General features: G+C 46.9%; 1 protein-coding gene across 1 annotated transcript; it reads left to right on the plus strand.

Annotated features, from left to right (window-relative positions):
* On the plus strand, window positions 25-15983 carry NANS (N-acetylneuraminate synthase). The gene is made up of 6 exons (XM_005683905.3): window positions 25-297; window positions 3184-3399; window positions 10294-10393; window positions 11381-11535; window positions 13782-14048; window positions 15746-15983. The coding sequence occupies exons 1-6, from the start codon at window positions 166-168 to the stop codon at window positions 15953-15955; spliced, it is 1080 nt and encodes a 359-aa protein (XP_005683962.2). The 5' UTR covers window positions 25-165; the 3' UTR covers window positions 15956-15983.

Genomic DNA, 18123 nt, shown 5'->3' on the forward strand with positions numbered 1-18123 from the left:
GATTGGCTGTCGGGAGCGAGGCCGTGCTTGGGGGTTGGCTGCCCGGCGGCCAAGGACTGACGTGGCGGGGCCGGTGTGTGGGTCCCGCTGGGCTGCGGACCTAACCCACCGAGGAGGTGGCGGGCCCCTGACTGCTGGTGCAGCAGGGAAGCGTGAGCCGCCACCATGCCGCTGGAGCTGGAGCTGTGTCCTGGGCGCTGGGTGGGCGGGCAGCATCCATGTTTTATCATTGCCGAGATCGGCCAGAACCACCAGGGCGATCTGGAAGTGGCCAAGCGCATGATCCGCATGGCTAAGGTGAGGGGGACAGTCTAGACAACTCGGGCACTAGCCCGGGGGCGGGGGGCGGGGTAGGGAAGGGCCTGGAGGAAGAGCGGCCTGGGCAGGGGTGGGGCGGGGCTGCGCAGAGCCCGAATCATCCTCGCTCTGCCTCTCGGTGCCCTGCATCCGGCCTGGCGTCCAGCTCTCCAGGTTCACTTCCAAATGTTTCGAATCCTGTTCTTCATCTCTTTGCCACCCTCCTGATTTGTTTGCATTACTACAGTTGCCCCCTAACCCGACCTCTCTCGCCCCTTTCTGGTGGCAGAATGATCTTTCTGAAACACAGATTTGATGAGCCTTCAGTGGCTATGCACTGCCACTGTAGAGTCGAAACCCTTTAATAAAGTCTTCAAGACTTTAATGACCTGACCTCTTTCAGCCTATCATTTTTTAAATCTCTGACATTTTCTGCGACAGAGAATTACTTCAAGGAAGTTCCTGAAAGATGCCGTTGTCTCTCTCATTCCTTGTAATTACTTCATAGAATTTTGAGAATAAAGTAAAGATGTAAAGCTCTTAGTACAGTACTTGGCAAATAGGACTCAATGCATGTTAGCTACTAGAGATACGATGTTAATGAACGCTCATGCCCCCTCTTGGATGCTCTCTCCAACTCCTCCTTTCAGAGTTGGGTTCCTGTAATTTTTCCCATGGGATTGCATTGTCAGGGTCTGTTTAAACTCTCTTTGTTAAACTGTGAGTGCTCTGAAGGGGGGACCTGTCACATTCTTTATTGTAAACGGGCAGTCCCCAGCATAAGATCTGCACTGATTCCTTGGTTTAGAGGTAGTTCACTAAATCTTTTTTTTCCTTTCACTTCTCTTCAGCCAGAGCTGTTCTGTCATTCGTAATTAGGTTTTCTTTTACTCTTTCAGGACTAACTCTGCTTTTATGGAACCCTACAGAATCATAAAGATACTTTATTTTGGGACTTCACTGGCAGTCCAGTGGTTAAGACTCTGCTTCTATTGTAGGGGATGTGGATTTGATCCCTGGTTGGAAAACTAAGATCCTCGGTGCCACGTGGCCAAAAAAAGAAATACTTTTATTTTAAATTTTTATTTATCTTTTCATTGAAGTATAATTGATTTGCAATAATATTAGTTTCAGGTATAGAACATAGTGATTCAATATTTTTATAGATTATACTCCTCCATTTAAAGTTATTGTAAAACAATAGTTGTATTTCCCTCTGCTGTACAGTATATCCTCGTTGCTCATTTATTTTATACATAGTAGATGGTACTTCTCAATCCCACACCCCTTTCTTGCCCATCACTCCTTCCCTCTCCCCACTGGTATCCATTTGTTTGTTCTCTAGATCTGTGAGTCTGTTTGAAACCTAAGTGTCCATCAACAAATGAATGGATAAAGATATAGTATGTATGCACAATGGAATATTATTCAGCCATAAAAAAGAATGATATTCTGTCATTTACAACGATGTGAATGGACCAGGAGGATATTATGCTTAGTGAAACAAGTCAGAGAAAAACAAATACTGTATGTTATCACTTATGGGTGAAATCTAAAAAGTAAAATATACTTTTAAAGAGTAACAATTGCTAACATTTTTTAATGCTTACTGGGTCAAGTGCCTTAAATGCATCACCTAACTTTCAAATTTGATGCAAAGGGTGTGTTACACCTTGACTTATTTGGCAGTTTGCTTTTTTGCCAGTAGAGAAGCAATAAAAGCTTGAACAAAGAAACAAAAAGGTCACTTTCAGTCTAATGTTCTTTGAATTTCTTTCTAGCGTCAAGTTCTGACCGTGCCATTTTGTGGCTTTTCCAGGAGTGAAAGTGACACTCTGAGCACAGACATTTCTGGAGCCCAGGTTTCCAGCAACGTGAAGACCTGGGTGTCTACAGCAGTGTCAGTGAGCTGAGACTTGAGAGAGTTTTCCTTATCTTTCTACTGAGTGGCTTTACAAAAAACAATTTTGAGAGCTTGGAGGCTAACTGGCAATAAAATTACAGCTTTTATAGTCAGACAATCCAGCTTTTATATTACAGCTTCTGTTCAGTAAAGCTGGGGCATTTTTCAATTTTTTTGCTTGCCTTTGCCCCAGAACCTCTTGTTCAAACAAGATGCCATACAGAAACCACATGGGCAAAACAGCTAACCCCACCCCCATCAGGGGCTCCGCAGAAAGTTACAGGCCTTGGAGCTGTTCCACACGGCCATTTGTACAGACAGAGAAACTGAGGCCAGAGATAGGGAGTGACTTATCCAGGAGAGTCAGAGTTAAGGCAGATTCTTTTCCCCCTAAATTCTGGTCCAGTGCTCATATCCTTTGCTGAGTTATACAACTTAAAATCTTGATTGTTTAATTAATTATTCTAAATATTATAATGTAAAGCAAAGTCCCCCCTGCTTTTTTTTTTTAATTGCATTTTAAGAGGAAAAAACAGAGGGGAACCCCTCTCCGCACCCTTCTTCTTTTGAGACTTCCTTGCTTCTGTTTCTCTTCTTTGGGAGTTCTTAAGAACTCTGTCACTCGATGTTGGCATTTGTTTGTTTGTTAAATATTTGTTTATTTACTTATTTGTTTGGCTGCATCAGGTTGTAGTTGCTGAGCCTGAGTGAGAGAGTGAGTGGTCTTAGTTGTGGCATGCAGGATCTTTTAGTTTTGAGGTATGCGGAATCTTTAGTTGCGGTATGTGGGATCTGGTTCCCTGACTGGGGATTGAACCCTGGTTCCCTGCATCTGGAGCAAGGAATCTTAGCCACTGGACCGGCAGGGAAGTCCCCTTGATGTTATTTTTAAAGATAATGGTTCAATAGCAGTTGCCCCAACATTTCTCTTCTCTCTGAGAGCCCGTGACCGAAAATTAAAGGAATCCTAATATGTGTTGCAGGAGTGTGGGGCCGACTGTGCCAAGTTCCAGAAGAGTGAGCTGGAGTATAAGTTTAATCGGAAAGCCTTGGAGAGGCCGTACACCTCGAAGCATTCCTGGGGGAAGACATACGGGGAGCACAAACGCCACCTGGAGTTCAGCCACGCCCAGTACAAGGAGCTGCAGAAATATGCCGAGGAGGTTGGCATCTTCTTCACTGCCTCTGGAATGGATGAGGTGAGCCCTCTGCCATTTTAGCAGACCTAGGGGACAACAGGTGGCCTGGTGTCTTGGAGTCTTTGACTTCAAGCCAGCTGCAGTCCTTGTTCACTTTACACTGTTCTGTGTTTTCTGAGCTAGAGTTCCCCATAACGTTGACCAGGTAAATGTCCAACTAAACAGGAGGCCAGGGGGATTGGAGGCCCAGTGAGATTTGGAGGAAAGAGAACTATGGTTTTCAAAACAGGCTGACTCTGGGAGTAGGGGGCAACTACCCTGGCAACCCAGAGTCCCTCAAGCCCTTGGGAGATCCCACTGGGCCAGTTTGCTCCCAGTGGCCTAGACTCAGAATCAGGAAACTGCAGTCCTAACAGGGTCCTCCTGCTGGGGCGACACTGCATCTTTCGGAAGGGAGTGGCTCCCAGGATGGCCGTGCCCACATCCTGGAAGAGTCCAGCTGGTGCCAGGTCTCAGGTTCCATCTGCTCTGTGACCTGCCTCAAGACTCCTTCATGGGCTCTTTTTTCAAATATAAAAAAATTTAGTTATAAAAATAATGTCACAGAAAGTTTAGAAAACAGGAAAAAAGGAAGAAAAACTGACTCATAATCTCTACCCGGCAGCTCCTTGTACATATTTCCTCCTGAACTTGTTTTATATACCTGGTTGTTATATTTGTAAATGTTTAGTTCTGTGTTTGCTTCTTCCGGTTAATATTATACCACAGCTTTTACCCATATCCTGGTTTTCTTTCTCAGCTTTATTGAGCTATAATTGACATGTAACTCTCCATATCTTTTGCTGAAAGTTATTAATGGTGGTGTAGTATTTCTTTTGAGGATTTATAATATATGTGACCATTTCTTTATGTTTGAACATGAGGTTACTTTCAGCTTTTTGTGCTTTTAAATGATGCTGAGATGACCATCTTTCCGTGTTTTGAGTTTCCTTAGGATAACTTTGCAGAAACGGATCAGTAGACAAAACTTAACATTTTTAAGGCTTTTGGCTTGTGATTCTTTTAGTCAGCTAGGGTATTTGAAGAGACTCCAGTTCCTTCTGTAGGCCTCTGACCTCTTGTGTTACTGTTCCAACCCTAGGCTGTGTCTGTAAATTAAGTCAAAAGAAGCATCACTCTAGTCTAGACCATTAGTAGATTAAAAAAGGAGGGGAAGCAAAGAACCTAGATGTCTGGGAAACTTGACAAGTTCAGGGATCAGTTCTGTAGCCCAGATTCATTCTTTAATTGACAGCACATTCATAAGCATGACATTCTTCAGATCTAGTTGTTCATCTAATAATCATAATTTCCTACATCTGAATTCGATGTTATAGTTTATGAAGCATCTTCGCTTACAGTAACATATTTTATCCCGGCTATGTCCCATTTTACAGATGAAGAAACGGAGGCTCCAGGGGCTAGAAAGTCTATGCGATGTCGCACAGTTGGGAAATGGGTCTTGAGGGCAGATCTGACACCTTTCTGGGGTTCCCCAGCAGCCACCCAGGTGCCGGTCCAGGCATGTACGGCTTCCCAGAGCTCAGCAGAGCCTTTGGGCATCCCCCTGTTCTTCACCGCCCTCCATGTTGGTGGCTGGAGAGTCTTGGACCCAAGTTGCCCCCAGGACAAGGGGACTGATTTTTTCTTTTTTCTTTTTGGCCTCATCATGTGGCTTGCAGGATCTCATTTCCCACCAGGGACTGAACCCGAGCCAAGGCAGTGAAAGCGCCAAATTCTAATCACTAGACTACCAGGGAATTCCCAGGGATAGATTTTTTTTTAAATAACAGCTTTATTGACGCATCATACAATTCACTCAATTAATTTTAGAGCATTTTTATCGCCCAAAACGAAGCCCTGTGCCCGTTAGCAGTCATCCCTCAATTCCTTCAATTCTCCCAGCCCCAGGCAACTTCTAATCTGCTGTCTGTCTCTATAGATTTGCCTTTTCTGGACATTGTATATAAAAAGAATCAGACAGTATGTGGTCCTTTGGGTATATATATATTTTTATGGTAACTCAGTGTTTAACTTCTTTGAAGAACTGCCAGACATTTTGAAAGTGGCTACACCATTTTACGTTCCACCAGCAATGTATGAGGTTTTGGCCTCTCATTCCTGGTAAGTCCGGGTGGAGGTTATGTACCTTCTTTGTGCTTCTGTGTCTTCAGCTGAACTCACCTCGCAGGGTTGTCGTGAGGATTAAATGTGATCACCTGCAGGAGGCGCAGCACACAGCCAGCGCTCAGCGACATTAGTTGCAGTTGAGGAAGCAGCCCAGGCTGAGGGTCAGGAAATCCAGGTCCTTGCCCTGCTCTGCTGAGTTCATCTCCATGTGAGCTTTTCGGGTCGCTTCCCTGCTCTGGGGCCTCCATTTCCCTTCGCGTGTGAAGACGCTGCCCTCCAAAGGCTCTCCCTACTCCTTTGTCCCGAGTCAGCATAGACTCTGGCAGGGTCACTAAGGTGACTTGGACCTGGAATGAGGACTTTCCTGTTCAGACTGTTTCCAGACACCTGAGCTACCGGATGTGGGCTCTGAAGGGAGTGCCTGGCGTCTGCTTGCAGCTGGGCAGCCGCTGCTCAGGAAGTCACTTCTTTAGGTCTTTCGCTGCCAGGTGGCTTTGAGGTTAAGAGTCAGGAGCACACAGGGGAAGGAGAGGAGTCTGGGTGTTGGTGGCTGGGGCTGCCTGGTTTCCCAGGGAGCAGTTTGGTGTGTAAATTTGAGCTCTGCAGCCACACTCAGGTGCTGACACTGTCACTTACTCTGTGAGCTTGGGCTGGTCACATAACCTTTGAGCCACAGGTGTCCATCTGTGACAATGAGGTAATCAAGATGCCCACCCCACAGCTACAGTGAGGACCTGGTGAGATGAACCTGGGGGCTTGCAAGATTTGTATCCACTGACTGACAGCTGTTCTGTTGCTTAGAATCCTTTTCTCTGCTTCACACTTAACGGGGCAGGGAGTCTTCTCTGTCTTAGGAATGCCATTTGCTCCCCACTGGTGTCCTGACAGACCAAGGCACAGCCAGTGAGGAGAAATGTATTCTTTTTTTTTTTTTAGATTTATTTATTTTTGCTGTGCTGGGTCTTTGTTGATGTGCATGGGCTTTCTCTAGTTGCGGAAAGCAGGGGCTACTCTTCAAGGGCTTCCCATTGCGGCATTCTTAAGAGCCTTTGCAAGAGTGCCACTTGCTTTGCCCGCCAGGTCCCTTTTTGCTGAACCAGCAAGTCCCGTCTACCCGGCTGTTCGAGGTGGGTTGGTCGCTTGTTCCGTGTTTGTCTAGCAAGCAGCTCTGAGAACTCACCCCCCTGACTTCCTCTGGGCAGTAGGCATGTACTGAGTGCCAGCTTTCTCCTCTGTGTGTGCTCTCCTAGGGCGTTCTTTGTGTGCTGAGGAAAGGTTAAGGCATGGTGGAACTTTATGAAGACCAAGAAAATACCAGGGCACCTGGTCAAAAGCTGCACAGAGGCCTGTGGAACTCGACTGAAATGAGCAGAGTGCCTTTGGTCGAAATGGAGTTTTGTTGAGAAAGCAAATGGGAGCCATGACGTAGAGGCGGCCTTTGGAGGACCCATTCCAGCAGAGCCACCCTTCCCTCCTCGTGCCTGCCTCCACAGTGCCTGCCCTCGTTCCTCCAACACCCCTGCTCCAGAGCACCCCTGCCTGTGTTGTGGTATACTCTGACTGGACTGAGGGCAGGCCAGGCCTTTTTGGCTCCATGCATCCTCGCCCTCCATCCTTTCCTCAGCCTGAGCAAGCCCTACGACACCTGTTCTCCCAGCTCATTGTCATAGATCCGGAAATCAAGGGGAGTGGAAGCAGCTTTAGAAAAACCCCATCCCCACTCCTGTCTTTTCTGTTACCCCTTAGATCAGCAGGCTCCCAGATTTCTCATGGGATACATTGTGGAAAGGGGGTTCCTCATTAATTCATTAATTTAGAGTCAAAGTCCCTTCCCCAAATAAACAAGGGTTCTGTGCTGAATACGTGTGGGAAACACTAGGAGTGAAACAGCTAGAGGAGTGTATTCACTAGGACCCTCCAAGGTGAGGTCTTACAGTGCAGTGTTTCACCCAAACCAGTTTGCTGGTAGGACCCTTTGCTCTGTGTGTAACCCCTGGATGCCTAGGGAGGGCCATACTCGATTGAGTTCCTTTCAGACAGGCTCAGAAAGCCTTTGTGATGTGGGGCAGAGGAGAGGAGAAGTTATGAGGCTGCCTGGCTGCGTTGTATCGATATCCCATAGATGGAAGGGGGACTGAAAGCAGCATAGAGAGAGGAAGCCAGGAAGTCCACAGAGAGAAAAGCAGCCACTGGCGCTGACCCAGCCTGAGGACGCCTGGGCCCAGTAATACTGCCTCAGCATGGAAAGCGAGCATCTTCCAGATAACTACTGAAACCAGCACCCTTTGCAGAAATTAATCCAAAATGGCAGTTTTCTAAGTGGCCACTAGGTGGGGCTGGCTCCCTAGGAAGGTTGCAAGAAACCAGCTGCACCTTTCTCTGCCAACAGGAATTTACCCCTTTGCTCGCTTCAAAATTATAGAGCTCCATGCATATTTTCCTGGAGAAGGAAATGGCAACCCACTCCAGTATTTTTGCCTGGAAAGTCCCATGGACAGAGGAGCCTGGCAGGCTGCAGCCTACGGGGTCGCAAAGAGTCGGACACAACTGAGTGACTTCACTTTATGTAGATTTTACAATCAGCATAGGCAAGCTTTTCCAAAGCATTTTTCCTACATTTGGCCCCTCCTTGCCCCATGTGCCCTGCGCCTCTCCTGATTGGGCTCATTCATCTCTTTATGCCCCTGGGGACTCTGATCATGAGCCATGCTCTCTCAAAGTGGAGTATTAGAGATGAAATTTTGCATAGGATTTTCCCTCTTAAAATAGAAAACACTCTCTTCATCTGCTAGATAGAGTGGGGAGGGTGGAGACACTAGACTTTATTCAATAAATATGTTTAAAACAAATGCTTTTCAGTTTCATCTTAGGGCTGGTTAATAGTATGAGAGACACATACACAGGAGAGAATGACATAGAAAACTGTGGAAGGGGAGAGAGAGACAAGGAAGACATAAAACAGAGGGGAGGAGGAGGCGGCGGCTTAGCACCTTGGAGGTGAGTGGTGCTTTGGCCATCCTGAAAGGTGTCTCCTAGACTGAGGAGAGTGCCATCTGCCTTTGGCCTGTTCACTGGCTGGTTAGTCACTGTATGTCTCTCCAGCAGCTCTGCTGCTGCTAAGTCACTTCAGTCGTGTCCGACTCTGTGCGACCCCATAGACGGCAGCCCACCAGGCTCCCCCATCCCTGGGATTCTCCAGGCAAGAACACTGGAGTGGGTTTCCATTTCCTTCTCCAATGCATGAAAGTGAAAAGTGAAAGTGAAGTCACTCAGTCATGTCCAACTCTTTGTGACCCCATGGACTGCAGCCTACCAGGCTCCTCCATCCATGGGATTCCCCAGGCAAGAGTACTGGAGTGGGTTGCCATTGCTAGCAGCTCTAACCCCTACCACTTACTAGAGGAAAGTGATTCTCTGAGTGAGGAAAGTGATTCTCTGAGTGAGGCCAGTGATTAGAGTAGCTCATCATCTGCTGGGAAGATGGGAGAAAGCTCAGGCAGTACTGGTTTGATTCAAAGAATCTGCTGGCAAGAACTTCCCTGCTGGTCCAGTGGTTAAGACTCACCACTTCCAATGTAGGGAGCACCAGTTTGATTCAATCCCTTGCTTGGGAACTAAGATCCCACGTGCTGCATGGTAAGGCCAAAAAAAGAAAAGAAATAAAAAAATAAAGAACCTGCTGGCAGAATGACCTCATACTATTCCTTACCACCCCCGAACCCTTTGGATTTCCATGCCAGTAACCTTGCTCCTTGCTAATCTAAATATGTTTCACAGAGCAGTAACAGTGGTATTACTGAGGAGCTTACAAGAAATGCAGACTCTTAGGCCCCACTCTAGATCAACAGAATCAGAACTTGTATTTCATTCGTCCAAGATCCATGGCGGGTTCGTGTGCCTGTATTAAAATGTGAGAAGCACCGACCTAGCTAACTTCCAAACTTACTTCTGAGACTTGGCCAGCATTTTAAGATAGATGGAACTTAGATACTTGGAAATATTCCAAGGCATTGACTCTCCCTACTTCTGATTTTCAACTTCAATTAAAAAAAAATTGTAATGAAAAGTAATTCGGGAAGTTTTGGTAATTGTACAGCAAATTGAGATTTTACTCTTAAAATTTGTGGTCCACTAATTCCTTCAGCAGGCATTTGCTGACATTTGCGTTTCCTGAGGGTTATTGATGAATCCCAGATAAGGATGGTGAAGGGCCCTAGAGAGGTAGCCTCAAACAGTCAGATTGGTTTTTTTCTGTGGGCAGCATTATTTGAGGTCTGAAAGGGCTTGGGTTTGATGAGCCCTGCCAGCTGTGGATCAATGTGTCAGGGCTGGGCCTTGAAACACTTCATTTCTTCTACTTTTGGCAGGGATTGAAATGGCCTCTTTTCCTGGCTGTTCGGTCCTGAGGCAAGGATAAGGCCTTTGAGGGACACTCACTTTCTCAGTGCCTACTTGTCTGAGTCAAGATTAGGTCATGACCCTTTCTTGTGTGTTCACTGGGCCCCAGGCCACCAGGGAAGGACGGTCTGGCCAGGGGTCTGATTCTTTCCCAGATTCTCATAGACAGTGTGCACCAGGGCGCAGTCTTTGTTGGATGAGTGGATGGGTGGCTATGAGTGAAGGAATGTCTGAATTTGAATGAAATGACTGCTAACGAATCTGTGTCTGCTTTCAAGCTGCTGGGCAAGAGAAGGGGTGTTTCTCTTTGTAGGTGGCTCCTCGCCTGTCTTAAGGACCATGATTTTGAACTGTGGTGAATGTGAGCTCCCCCTTTGATTTTTGTAGATGGCAGTTGAGTTTCTGCATGAACTGAATGTTCCCTTTTTCAAAGTTGGATCTGGGGACACCAACAATTTCCCGTATCTGGAAAAGACAGCCAAAAAAGGTGAGTGTTTAATTTTCGTCATACAGTCTGAGTCCAGACTTTTTGTGTTTTTACACCATTGGTAATAACCCACTAAAGGAGTCTCCTGAAGACAGATTTTCCAATCAGCATACACTCCCACTTTTTCCTGTGCTGAGTTGAAAGAAATTAAAGATATACAGTTTCTATAGGAATTTTTAAAGATTTCTTTTTTTGATATGGACTATTAAAAAAAATCTTTATTGAATTTGTTGCAGCATTGTTTCTTTTTTATGTTTCAGTTTTTGGGCCATGAGGCATGTGGGATCTTACCTCCCTGACCAGAGACTGAACCCATATGCCCTGCATAGGAAGGCGAAATCTTAAGCCCTGGACCACTAGGGAAGTCTTCATAAGAATTTTAAAATGAAAATTATTTTTTAATTTCTAATAAAATATTTATATAAAATGAAGGATATTGACAGTATAAATAAAACTCCTTAGAGGCAGCTCTGACTTTGAGAAGTACTCTCTAGGTATATTAGAACATCCAGCCTCTGCACATCAGAGCTTGTACAGTGGTTCTACAACATGAGTGATCTCATATGGTCCTCATGTCAGTACCGGGACTGAAGCAGGTCATATGATGCTGATGCTTTCTACTTAGCTCATAGCCAAGAATCTGAGACCATACAGGTAGGACTTGGCAGCTCAAGGCCTCACCCTCTTGTATCTGGGGCATGCTCACCCTACCACGCTGTGCAACCTCTTAATACAATGAGATGCTCATCTTTCTCTAAAGAGTGTCAGATTCCTCTTAATTTGGTTCACTTTGCCGCACAATAATGTTGTGGGGTTAACGGAGTCTATGTTTCCTGTGGTTGAGGACAGAAACCCACCAACCTCACCTGTGTTCCCCCACTGTGTAAGAGTTGTTTGAATGATGAGACCAACAGCAGGGGTGTGTTTAAGGGAGAGTTAGAACCCCTGAAAGTAGAGTGATGATGGTACTGGTGTTGGGTCCTTCAGGCCGCCCAATGGTGATCTCTAGTGGGATGCAGTCCATGGATACCATGAAGCAAGTCTATCAGATTGTGAAGCCCCTCAACCCCAACTTCTGCTTCCTCCAGTGCACCAGTGCCTACCCGCTCCAGCCTGAGGACGTCAACCTGCGTGTCATCTCGGTGAGCACAAGGGAGGGCCCTTGTCTGACTGGCTCATTGGCTGTGGGAAAGATGCAGCCAAAATTTTAACCAGCCTTGACATGCTTTGTAATTGGGACATCCTTCCAGTGTCCTGGCCTGGAGAATTCCATGGACTGTATAGTCCATGGGGTCGCAAAGAGTTGGACATGACTGTGCGACTTACCCTTCCACTTGATAGTCTTGCTGTTCCAGAATCAAATTAGAACCAACTATGGAGTTAAGCAGTCAGATACATTCTAAAGATTATAAATTAAATTTTCTTAATACCAATCTTAATTTCTTTCATTATAAAATTTAAGGTGGAGTCTTTCGGGGGTTTTTTTGTTTGTTTTTTTATTTGTTTTTTGTCGTTTTAAGGTGGAGTCTTTGTAATTGGCCATATACATTTTCTTTACCTGTGTGTTTTGGTCATTAGGGGTCCCTTTTCTGTGAATTGCTGGCTTTTATCTTTTCTTAATGAGTTATGGATTTGTTTTTGTAAAATATACATAAAATTTGCCATCTTAGCCATTTTTTAGTGTCTAGTTCAGTGGCACTAAGTACGTTCACATTGTTATGCTACCATTGTTATGTCCATCTGAAGAACTTTTTCTCATCTCAGAGTCATATCATATTCTATACTCTTTAACACTGAGTGCCATCTCCCCCACCCTGTCAGCCCCTGGCAGCTGTCATTTTATTTTCTGTCTCTATGAACATGACTACCCTAGGTTTCTCAAATAAATGGAATCATACAGTATTTGTCCTTCTGTGTCCATCTGCTTTCACTTAGCATAACGTCGTCAAGGCTCATCCATGTTGTAGCATGTATTAGCATCTCATTGCTTTTTAAGGCTGAATATTTCATTGTATGTGTATACCACTTATGGTTTTTCTGTTCATCTGTTGAGGGGCATCTGGGATGGTTCCACCTTTTGGCTAGTGTGAATAATGCTGATATGAATGTTGGTGAGCAAATATTCATTTTTCTTCATATTGAATTGTAGGAGACCTTCTTGAAACTTCTGGTTTTTCCTGTTCTGTTATTTACCAGCTCTCTGATATTTTAAGTACAGTATTTGACATTCTGAGGTTTTCTCCCCCTGATTATGTAAGCTCTTATACATTTTTCTAGAGAGTCTTTCCTATTTAACTTTTTAAAAAGTAGTCTTTTTTCGAAATGACATGGCTGTCTTTTTAACTAAAGTTTTAGTCCCTCCCAGTTTTGTAGTCTTTTCTCCATTGCTCGCTCATCTCTAAATCATATTATTTTTAAAATTAAAACATGATTTAAAAAAAAAAACTCAGCCTTGACGTATATAACATAGAAAGTGAACATCGTCTATAATCCCATCCCACAGAGATTACCATAATTGACAATTTAGTGTGTATGATGCCAAATATTTTCCTCAGTTTTCTTCCTTTGTAAAGCATGGTCCTGTTTCCCTTCCACTGTCCCCGCCCCTACCCCTCACCTCCCTGGTATGCTCATGTCCTTTATTCTGAGAGCAGGCCATGATCAGAGTTAAACTGCCAGCCTGCCCCCAGCCCCTACCAGCCCAGCCCACCCCATCACGGCAGGGTGAGTATTCTGACCCACAACCTGCACTTCCTTGTCCATCACACACCCTGAAGCCTGGTTTCTGAGGCCATTGCCACTTAGCCGTCCTAACCTTCTGTTAACTCCCATCTGGGTCTTTCTGCTGTACTTAAGCCTCTGGTCGCCCTCCCTGACAAGGCTCACTCGACTTAGCATGCCTTTTGTTGCATCCAGTGAATTATAGATAACCAATTAATTAATTATTTAACATTTCCACCGAAGGATTGAGATTGGGCTGTTTGTATTATTGATGGTGATCTTCGTGCATATAGCACATTTGCTTTCAGTAGCTCAGCCTAATTAAATGTGACAGATGCTTTCTGAGTGAGTCTGGGCATTCGGTTATAATTCTGGTGTTATTCCTGGTGGTTTGCACAGTGTGACACATTCCTCAGACGTGTTCCTGATAAGAGCAGCCATTAGTTTTGAGACTTCACAGTGTGCTGAGTGCCCTCCACATGCTTACAGCAGCTCCCACCAGCTACCGTCATCCCCAGAAGGAGAGGCTCCAAGAGCCTCAGAGACTTCCTGGAGCATCACAGATAGTGAGCGGCTGAATGGGGCCTCAGATCCATCAGCCTGACTCTGGATTGTATGCGGAAAGCACCACACTATTTAACTTTCTTTTCCTTTTTCTATTTTAAAGGAATACCAGAAGCTCTTTCCTGACATCCCCATAGGGTATTCTGGGCATGAAACTGGCATAGCGATATCTGTGGCTGCAGTGGCTCTGGGGGCCAAGGTCTTGGAGCGTCACATAACTCTGGACAAGACCTGGAAAGGGAGTGACCACTCGGCCTCGCTGGAGCCTGGAGAGCTGGCCGAGCTGGTGCGGTCCGTGCGCCTCGTGGAGAGGGCGCTGGGCTCCCCGACCAAGCAGCTGCTGCCCTGTGAGATGGCCTGCAACGAGAAGGTGGGTTCTCCTGGCCTGCCAGGTGCCAGTGTTGAGAGGAGCCATGTGGGCTTACCTGAGAGGTAGTGGGAACCAGCCCTACCTGAGCCCAGAACAGTGGGGTGATGCAGGGATGTTGCTGTGAGCCCCTGAGGTTTTTGGAGTTCATGTGAGCCGTGGGAGGAACTTTTTGAAGGAACTTAAGCTTTTCCTCTGGTTCGCTGGCATCATATTATGGTTTTCCATTAAGCCTGTGGCCCCAGCACTGAAGACCCTGCTGGTGTCTGGGGCCTTATGAGGCATGCGGAGAGGTAGAGTCTGGGGTCCCATGTTGTAGGTAATCCTAGAGGCATGTTCAGGTGGAGGGATTCCATGAGGCGAGGGGAGGAGGGCTGTGAGAAGCCAAGGAATCCCTAAGCGCGGGGAGACACTGGAAGCATGGGGCAAGGGTTCTCATGGGCTTGCTGGAGGATGATGCACACATTCCCTTGGGAGCCCTTGGAGCGAGCTGTGCAGCATTAACCTTCAGAGTGGACGGGGGGAGGCCAGCAAACTCTGCCTGGCACAGGGGCCATCAGGCCTTCCTGGAAGCCATGGCCTAGACCTGGCTCAGCCTGTGTGTTGGGGCTGCCAGGGGAGCAGGCACTCACTCCTCTGATGCTGCAGGCTGTTTGGGCCGAAGCCAAGATGCCACACCAGGCCTGCTCCAGGAGGGTTGTCTTTTATTCCAGTGGGGCCTACTTGCTGCTCTCAAAGATGTATATACACTGGAAAATTAAAATAACAGTAAAAAGAAATTTACTGCCTTATAGAAGAGAGGAGAAAGCTGGCTCAGAAACTGGAATAAGTTTCAGCAGCTGAGCACTGAATTGGTTCTGAGCATCCTGGCTTTGTGGGTAGACAATGAGACACCACAAGACGCAACATCTGATACTCATCTGCCAACAAGACCTTGTGTCCTGACATAAATTCCAGAATGGATTCCTTGGCCCTCACCTGGAAGATGCAGAGTTAGATAATTTGTGGAACAGCATTTATAGACCAGACCTTAGAAATGCTGGTTCTGAGCTCCAGGTTTCCTTCATTCCCCTCATTGCCCAGCCTGTCTACCCCTTCCATGCTTGTGAGCCCTCCGTATTCCTGTTGTACTGAACGAGGAGGCCGTAAGGTTTGTGCCTGTTGAGCCACGGGCCAGGGGTCAGGGATCCCAGGTTCTCCTCCTGACTCCTTGCGACCTTGGCTAGCTTACCTGCCCTCCATACACCTCCGTTTCCATGTGTTTAAAATGTGATACTGAACTGGATGATGACAAAAGTAATCACCATTTTTATTTACCAAGTCTGTGTTCTAGGTAGATTACGGGCATTATCATCACTAATCCTTACAGTCCTCCGACAGGATAGAGGCACTGATAGTTCCCATTTTACAGAGACTCTCAGCCTCACCTTGTCCCCAGCTGCCTGGGATTCGGGTCTTGCTCTCTTTGGCTACATAACCTGAGTCCTTTATTGTAAAGGCCACCCCTCTGAGTCTGAGTCCACCCCGCACTGGCCAAGACCCTGCTGTGTGTGAGCTATTGTTCTAGGCACCGAAGGGGAAAACAGACTCCCTGCCTTCCCAGTACCTTGTGTGAGAAAACTGATCAGGGACCCAGGGGATAGAACAACATGCACTAGTTATTTGTGTGGCTGGCACTGAATCTTAAATTTTATTCACAGCTGGGCAAGTCTGTGGTGGCCAAAGTGAGAATTCCAGAAGGCAGCATTCTGACACTGGACATGCTCACTGTGAAGGTGGGTGAGCCCAAAGGTTACCCTCCTGAAGACATCTTTAGCCTGGTGGGCAAGAAGGTCCTGGTCACTGTGGAAGAAGACGACACCATCATGGAAGAATTGGTAGAGAATCATGGGAAAAAAATCAGATCTTAAAATAAAGTGCCATTCTCTGAATTCTGAATTGCCTTGCTGGTACCATCAGGTGCATTTGGGTGAGGTGGGGCAGGATTGCTGGTCTCTGGGGATCCCAAGACACCAGACATTTTGGGGCTAGGCCTGGGGTCAAGCCCGTTGGAGGGATACAAAGAGCAAATATAGGCAGCCTCTGCGTCAGGTTGGAGAAGGCAATGGCACCCCACTCCAGTACTCTTGCCTGGAAAATCCCATGGACAGGGGAGCCTGGTAGCCTGCAGTCCATGGGGTCGCTACGAGTCGGACACGACTGAGCGACTTCACTTTCCCTTTTCACTTTCACACATTGGAGAAAGAAATGCCGACCCACTCCAGTGTTCTTGCCTGGAGAATCCCAGGGACGGCGGAGCCTGATGGGCTGCTGTCTATGGGGTCGCACAGAGTCGGACACGACTGAAGCGATTAGCAGCAGCAGCAGCAGCAGCCTCAGGTTGGCTGGTCCAGAAGGGGCAGTGGGCTCAGAAGCTTCTCATCATTGCCCATTGCAGAGGGGTGAATGCTAGCTGTATGGGCCCTTCCTTTCAGCCTGCCTTCTTCTGGCCTGCAAAGCCAACCCTAATGACCCCAAATGTCCCTTCCTTCCGGCTCTCTCCCCTTATCTCCAGCCTGCCCCCGGGGTTGAATCCAATTAGCTGTATAGTGATCACTTGGCATTAGAGAAGAGGGGGTTGGTCAGTGTCTTACCGGCAGAGGAATGAGCAAAGAGAGGGAAACGGCATTTACTCCTTCTTTCAACAAGTGCAGAGGGCTTGCCACGTGCCAGGCCCTGCTCTGTGGCCTGAGGAGGCAGGACTTCCGTTCTGATGGGGATGAATGCCTCATAAACCAGGAGCACGGGAAGTAAACCACAGTGTGTTAGAAGGTGACGTGCAGTGAGGCATGTGAGGGAGATGGCGAACGTGGGGCTTGGCGTGTTTGCAGCTTCTGGTGACTTTTACGTATGCCAGTGATGCTAAAATCAGCCTTCCCATGCTCTGCAGTGAAATTACACCCAGCTAACAAAATAGCCTCACTGCCGGACTTCCTTGAACTACAGCATGAACCTTTCACAGACATTCCGTATCATATTCCTCTTTGTTCTTTTGAACCAATACTGAGATTATTTTCAGATTTTTAATCTTTGTTCGTATTTATTTGACCTGGTTACTGTAACTCGTGTTTCAGAGTGTGTCTTGGAGTCTCCCTTCAAATGTGTGAATTTGCCTTCTGAAGATTCTTTACTTGTGAAGATAGGGCCTCCCTCTCCTGTGGGTCCCAAAACAGTTTCTGGAAAGGCACCTACCTGCGTGTGTATGTGTGGGTGGGGTGGGGTGGGACTCTGGGGTCATATGAGAATCCATAAATTGATATGCTAAGAGCTATAGTGTGACAGCATCCATTTCTGGCTGCTGTTTACTCCTTTCACTTCTCCCTATAAACTATCATGAGTAGAAAATCAAATTCTCTGATTCCATAACCTTTTTTTCTACAAGAGTAGAGATGACATTAAACTAAATATCTGAGACTTCCTAGTAAGAGATTTGACATGGCAGCAGACAGATGTGTTCCAGGGCCTGGAAACAGGATATGGGTCTGAAAGGAAAGGAGGGAAGAGCCTCGCTGGGGCTCCAGCTGAGAATGTGCAGCAGGCGGTCTCTGGGCAGCTACCTCCAGGTCCTGTCAGACTGGAATGTTAGTTCCCAGGCTGCTCTGCAGACCTCAGAGGGCAGAAGCCAGGGAGCCTGACACTTTGAAGAGCAACTGAGGGCATAGGTCTTTGGGTAACACGCTGGAGAGGAGGAGGGCCATTACCTAGAACATGCTTCCCACTGGCACATAGAGAAAATGACAGCCTGTGTACGATGTGTGTGGGTAAAGTATGGGGCTGCCTGCATACTCTGCCAGGAGGGCTGCCGCCTCACGCTGTGCCAGGCCCTGAGGTCAGGAGGATGGATATCTGGGCACAGCTCTGGTCCATTTGCATGTCCTCAAGTTCCTGCCAGGTGGGAGGATTCAGTGCTGGGCGTACAGTGTGGCAGCAGAGTCCCTGTCTGCTGGCACTTCCACAAGCAGGCCCTGCATGTGTGAACTGCTGAATGTTTTCCAAGTCACGGGAGCTGTAAGAGTGGGCCTAGGAGACGAGGCGTTGG

Source organism: Capra hircus, chromosome 8 (genome assembly GCF_001704415.2).
Source record: "Capra hircus breed San Clemente chromosome 8, ASM170441v1, whole genome shotgun sequence".
NCBI classification, from domain to species: domain Eukaryota; kingdom Metazoa; phylum Chordata; class Mammalia; order Artiodactyla; family Bovidae; genus Capra; species Capra hircus.

Bases quoted from the DNA above. Each gene is read 5' to 3' on its own strand.
- NANS (XM_005683905.3), top strand. From the start codon at position 166: ATGCCGCTGGAGCTGGAGCTGTGTCCTGGGCGCTGGGTGGGCGGGCAG. The intron at 298-3,183 runs GTGAGGGGGACA...TATGTGTTGCAG, and splicing joins GCATGATCCGCATGGCTAAG to GAGTGTGGGGCCGACTGTGC. The intron at 11,536-13,781 runs GTGAGCACAAGG...TCTATTTTAAAG, and splicing joins TCAACCTGCGTGTCATCTCG to GAATACCAGAAGCTCTTTCC.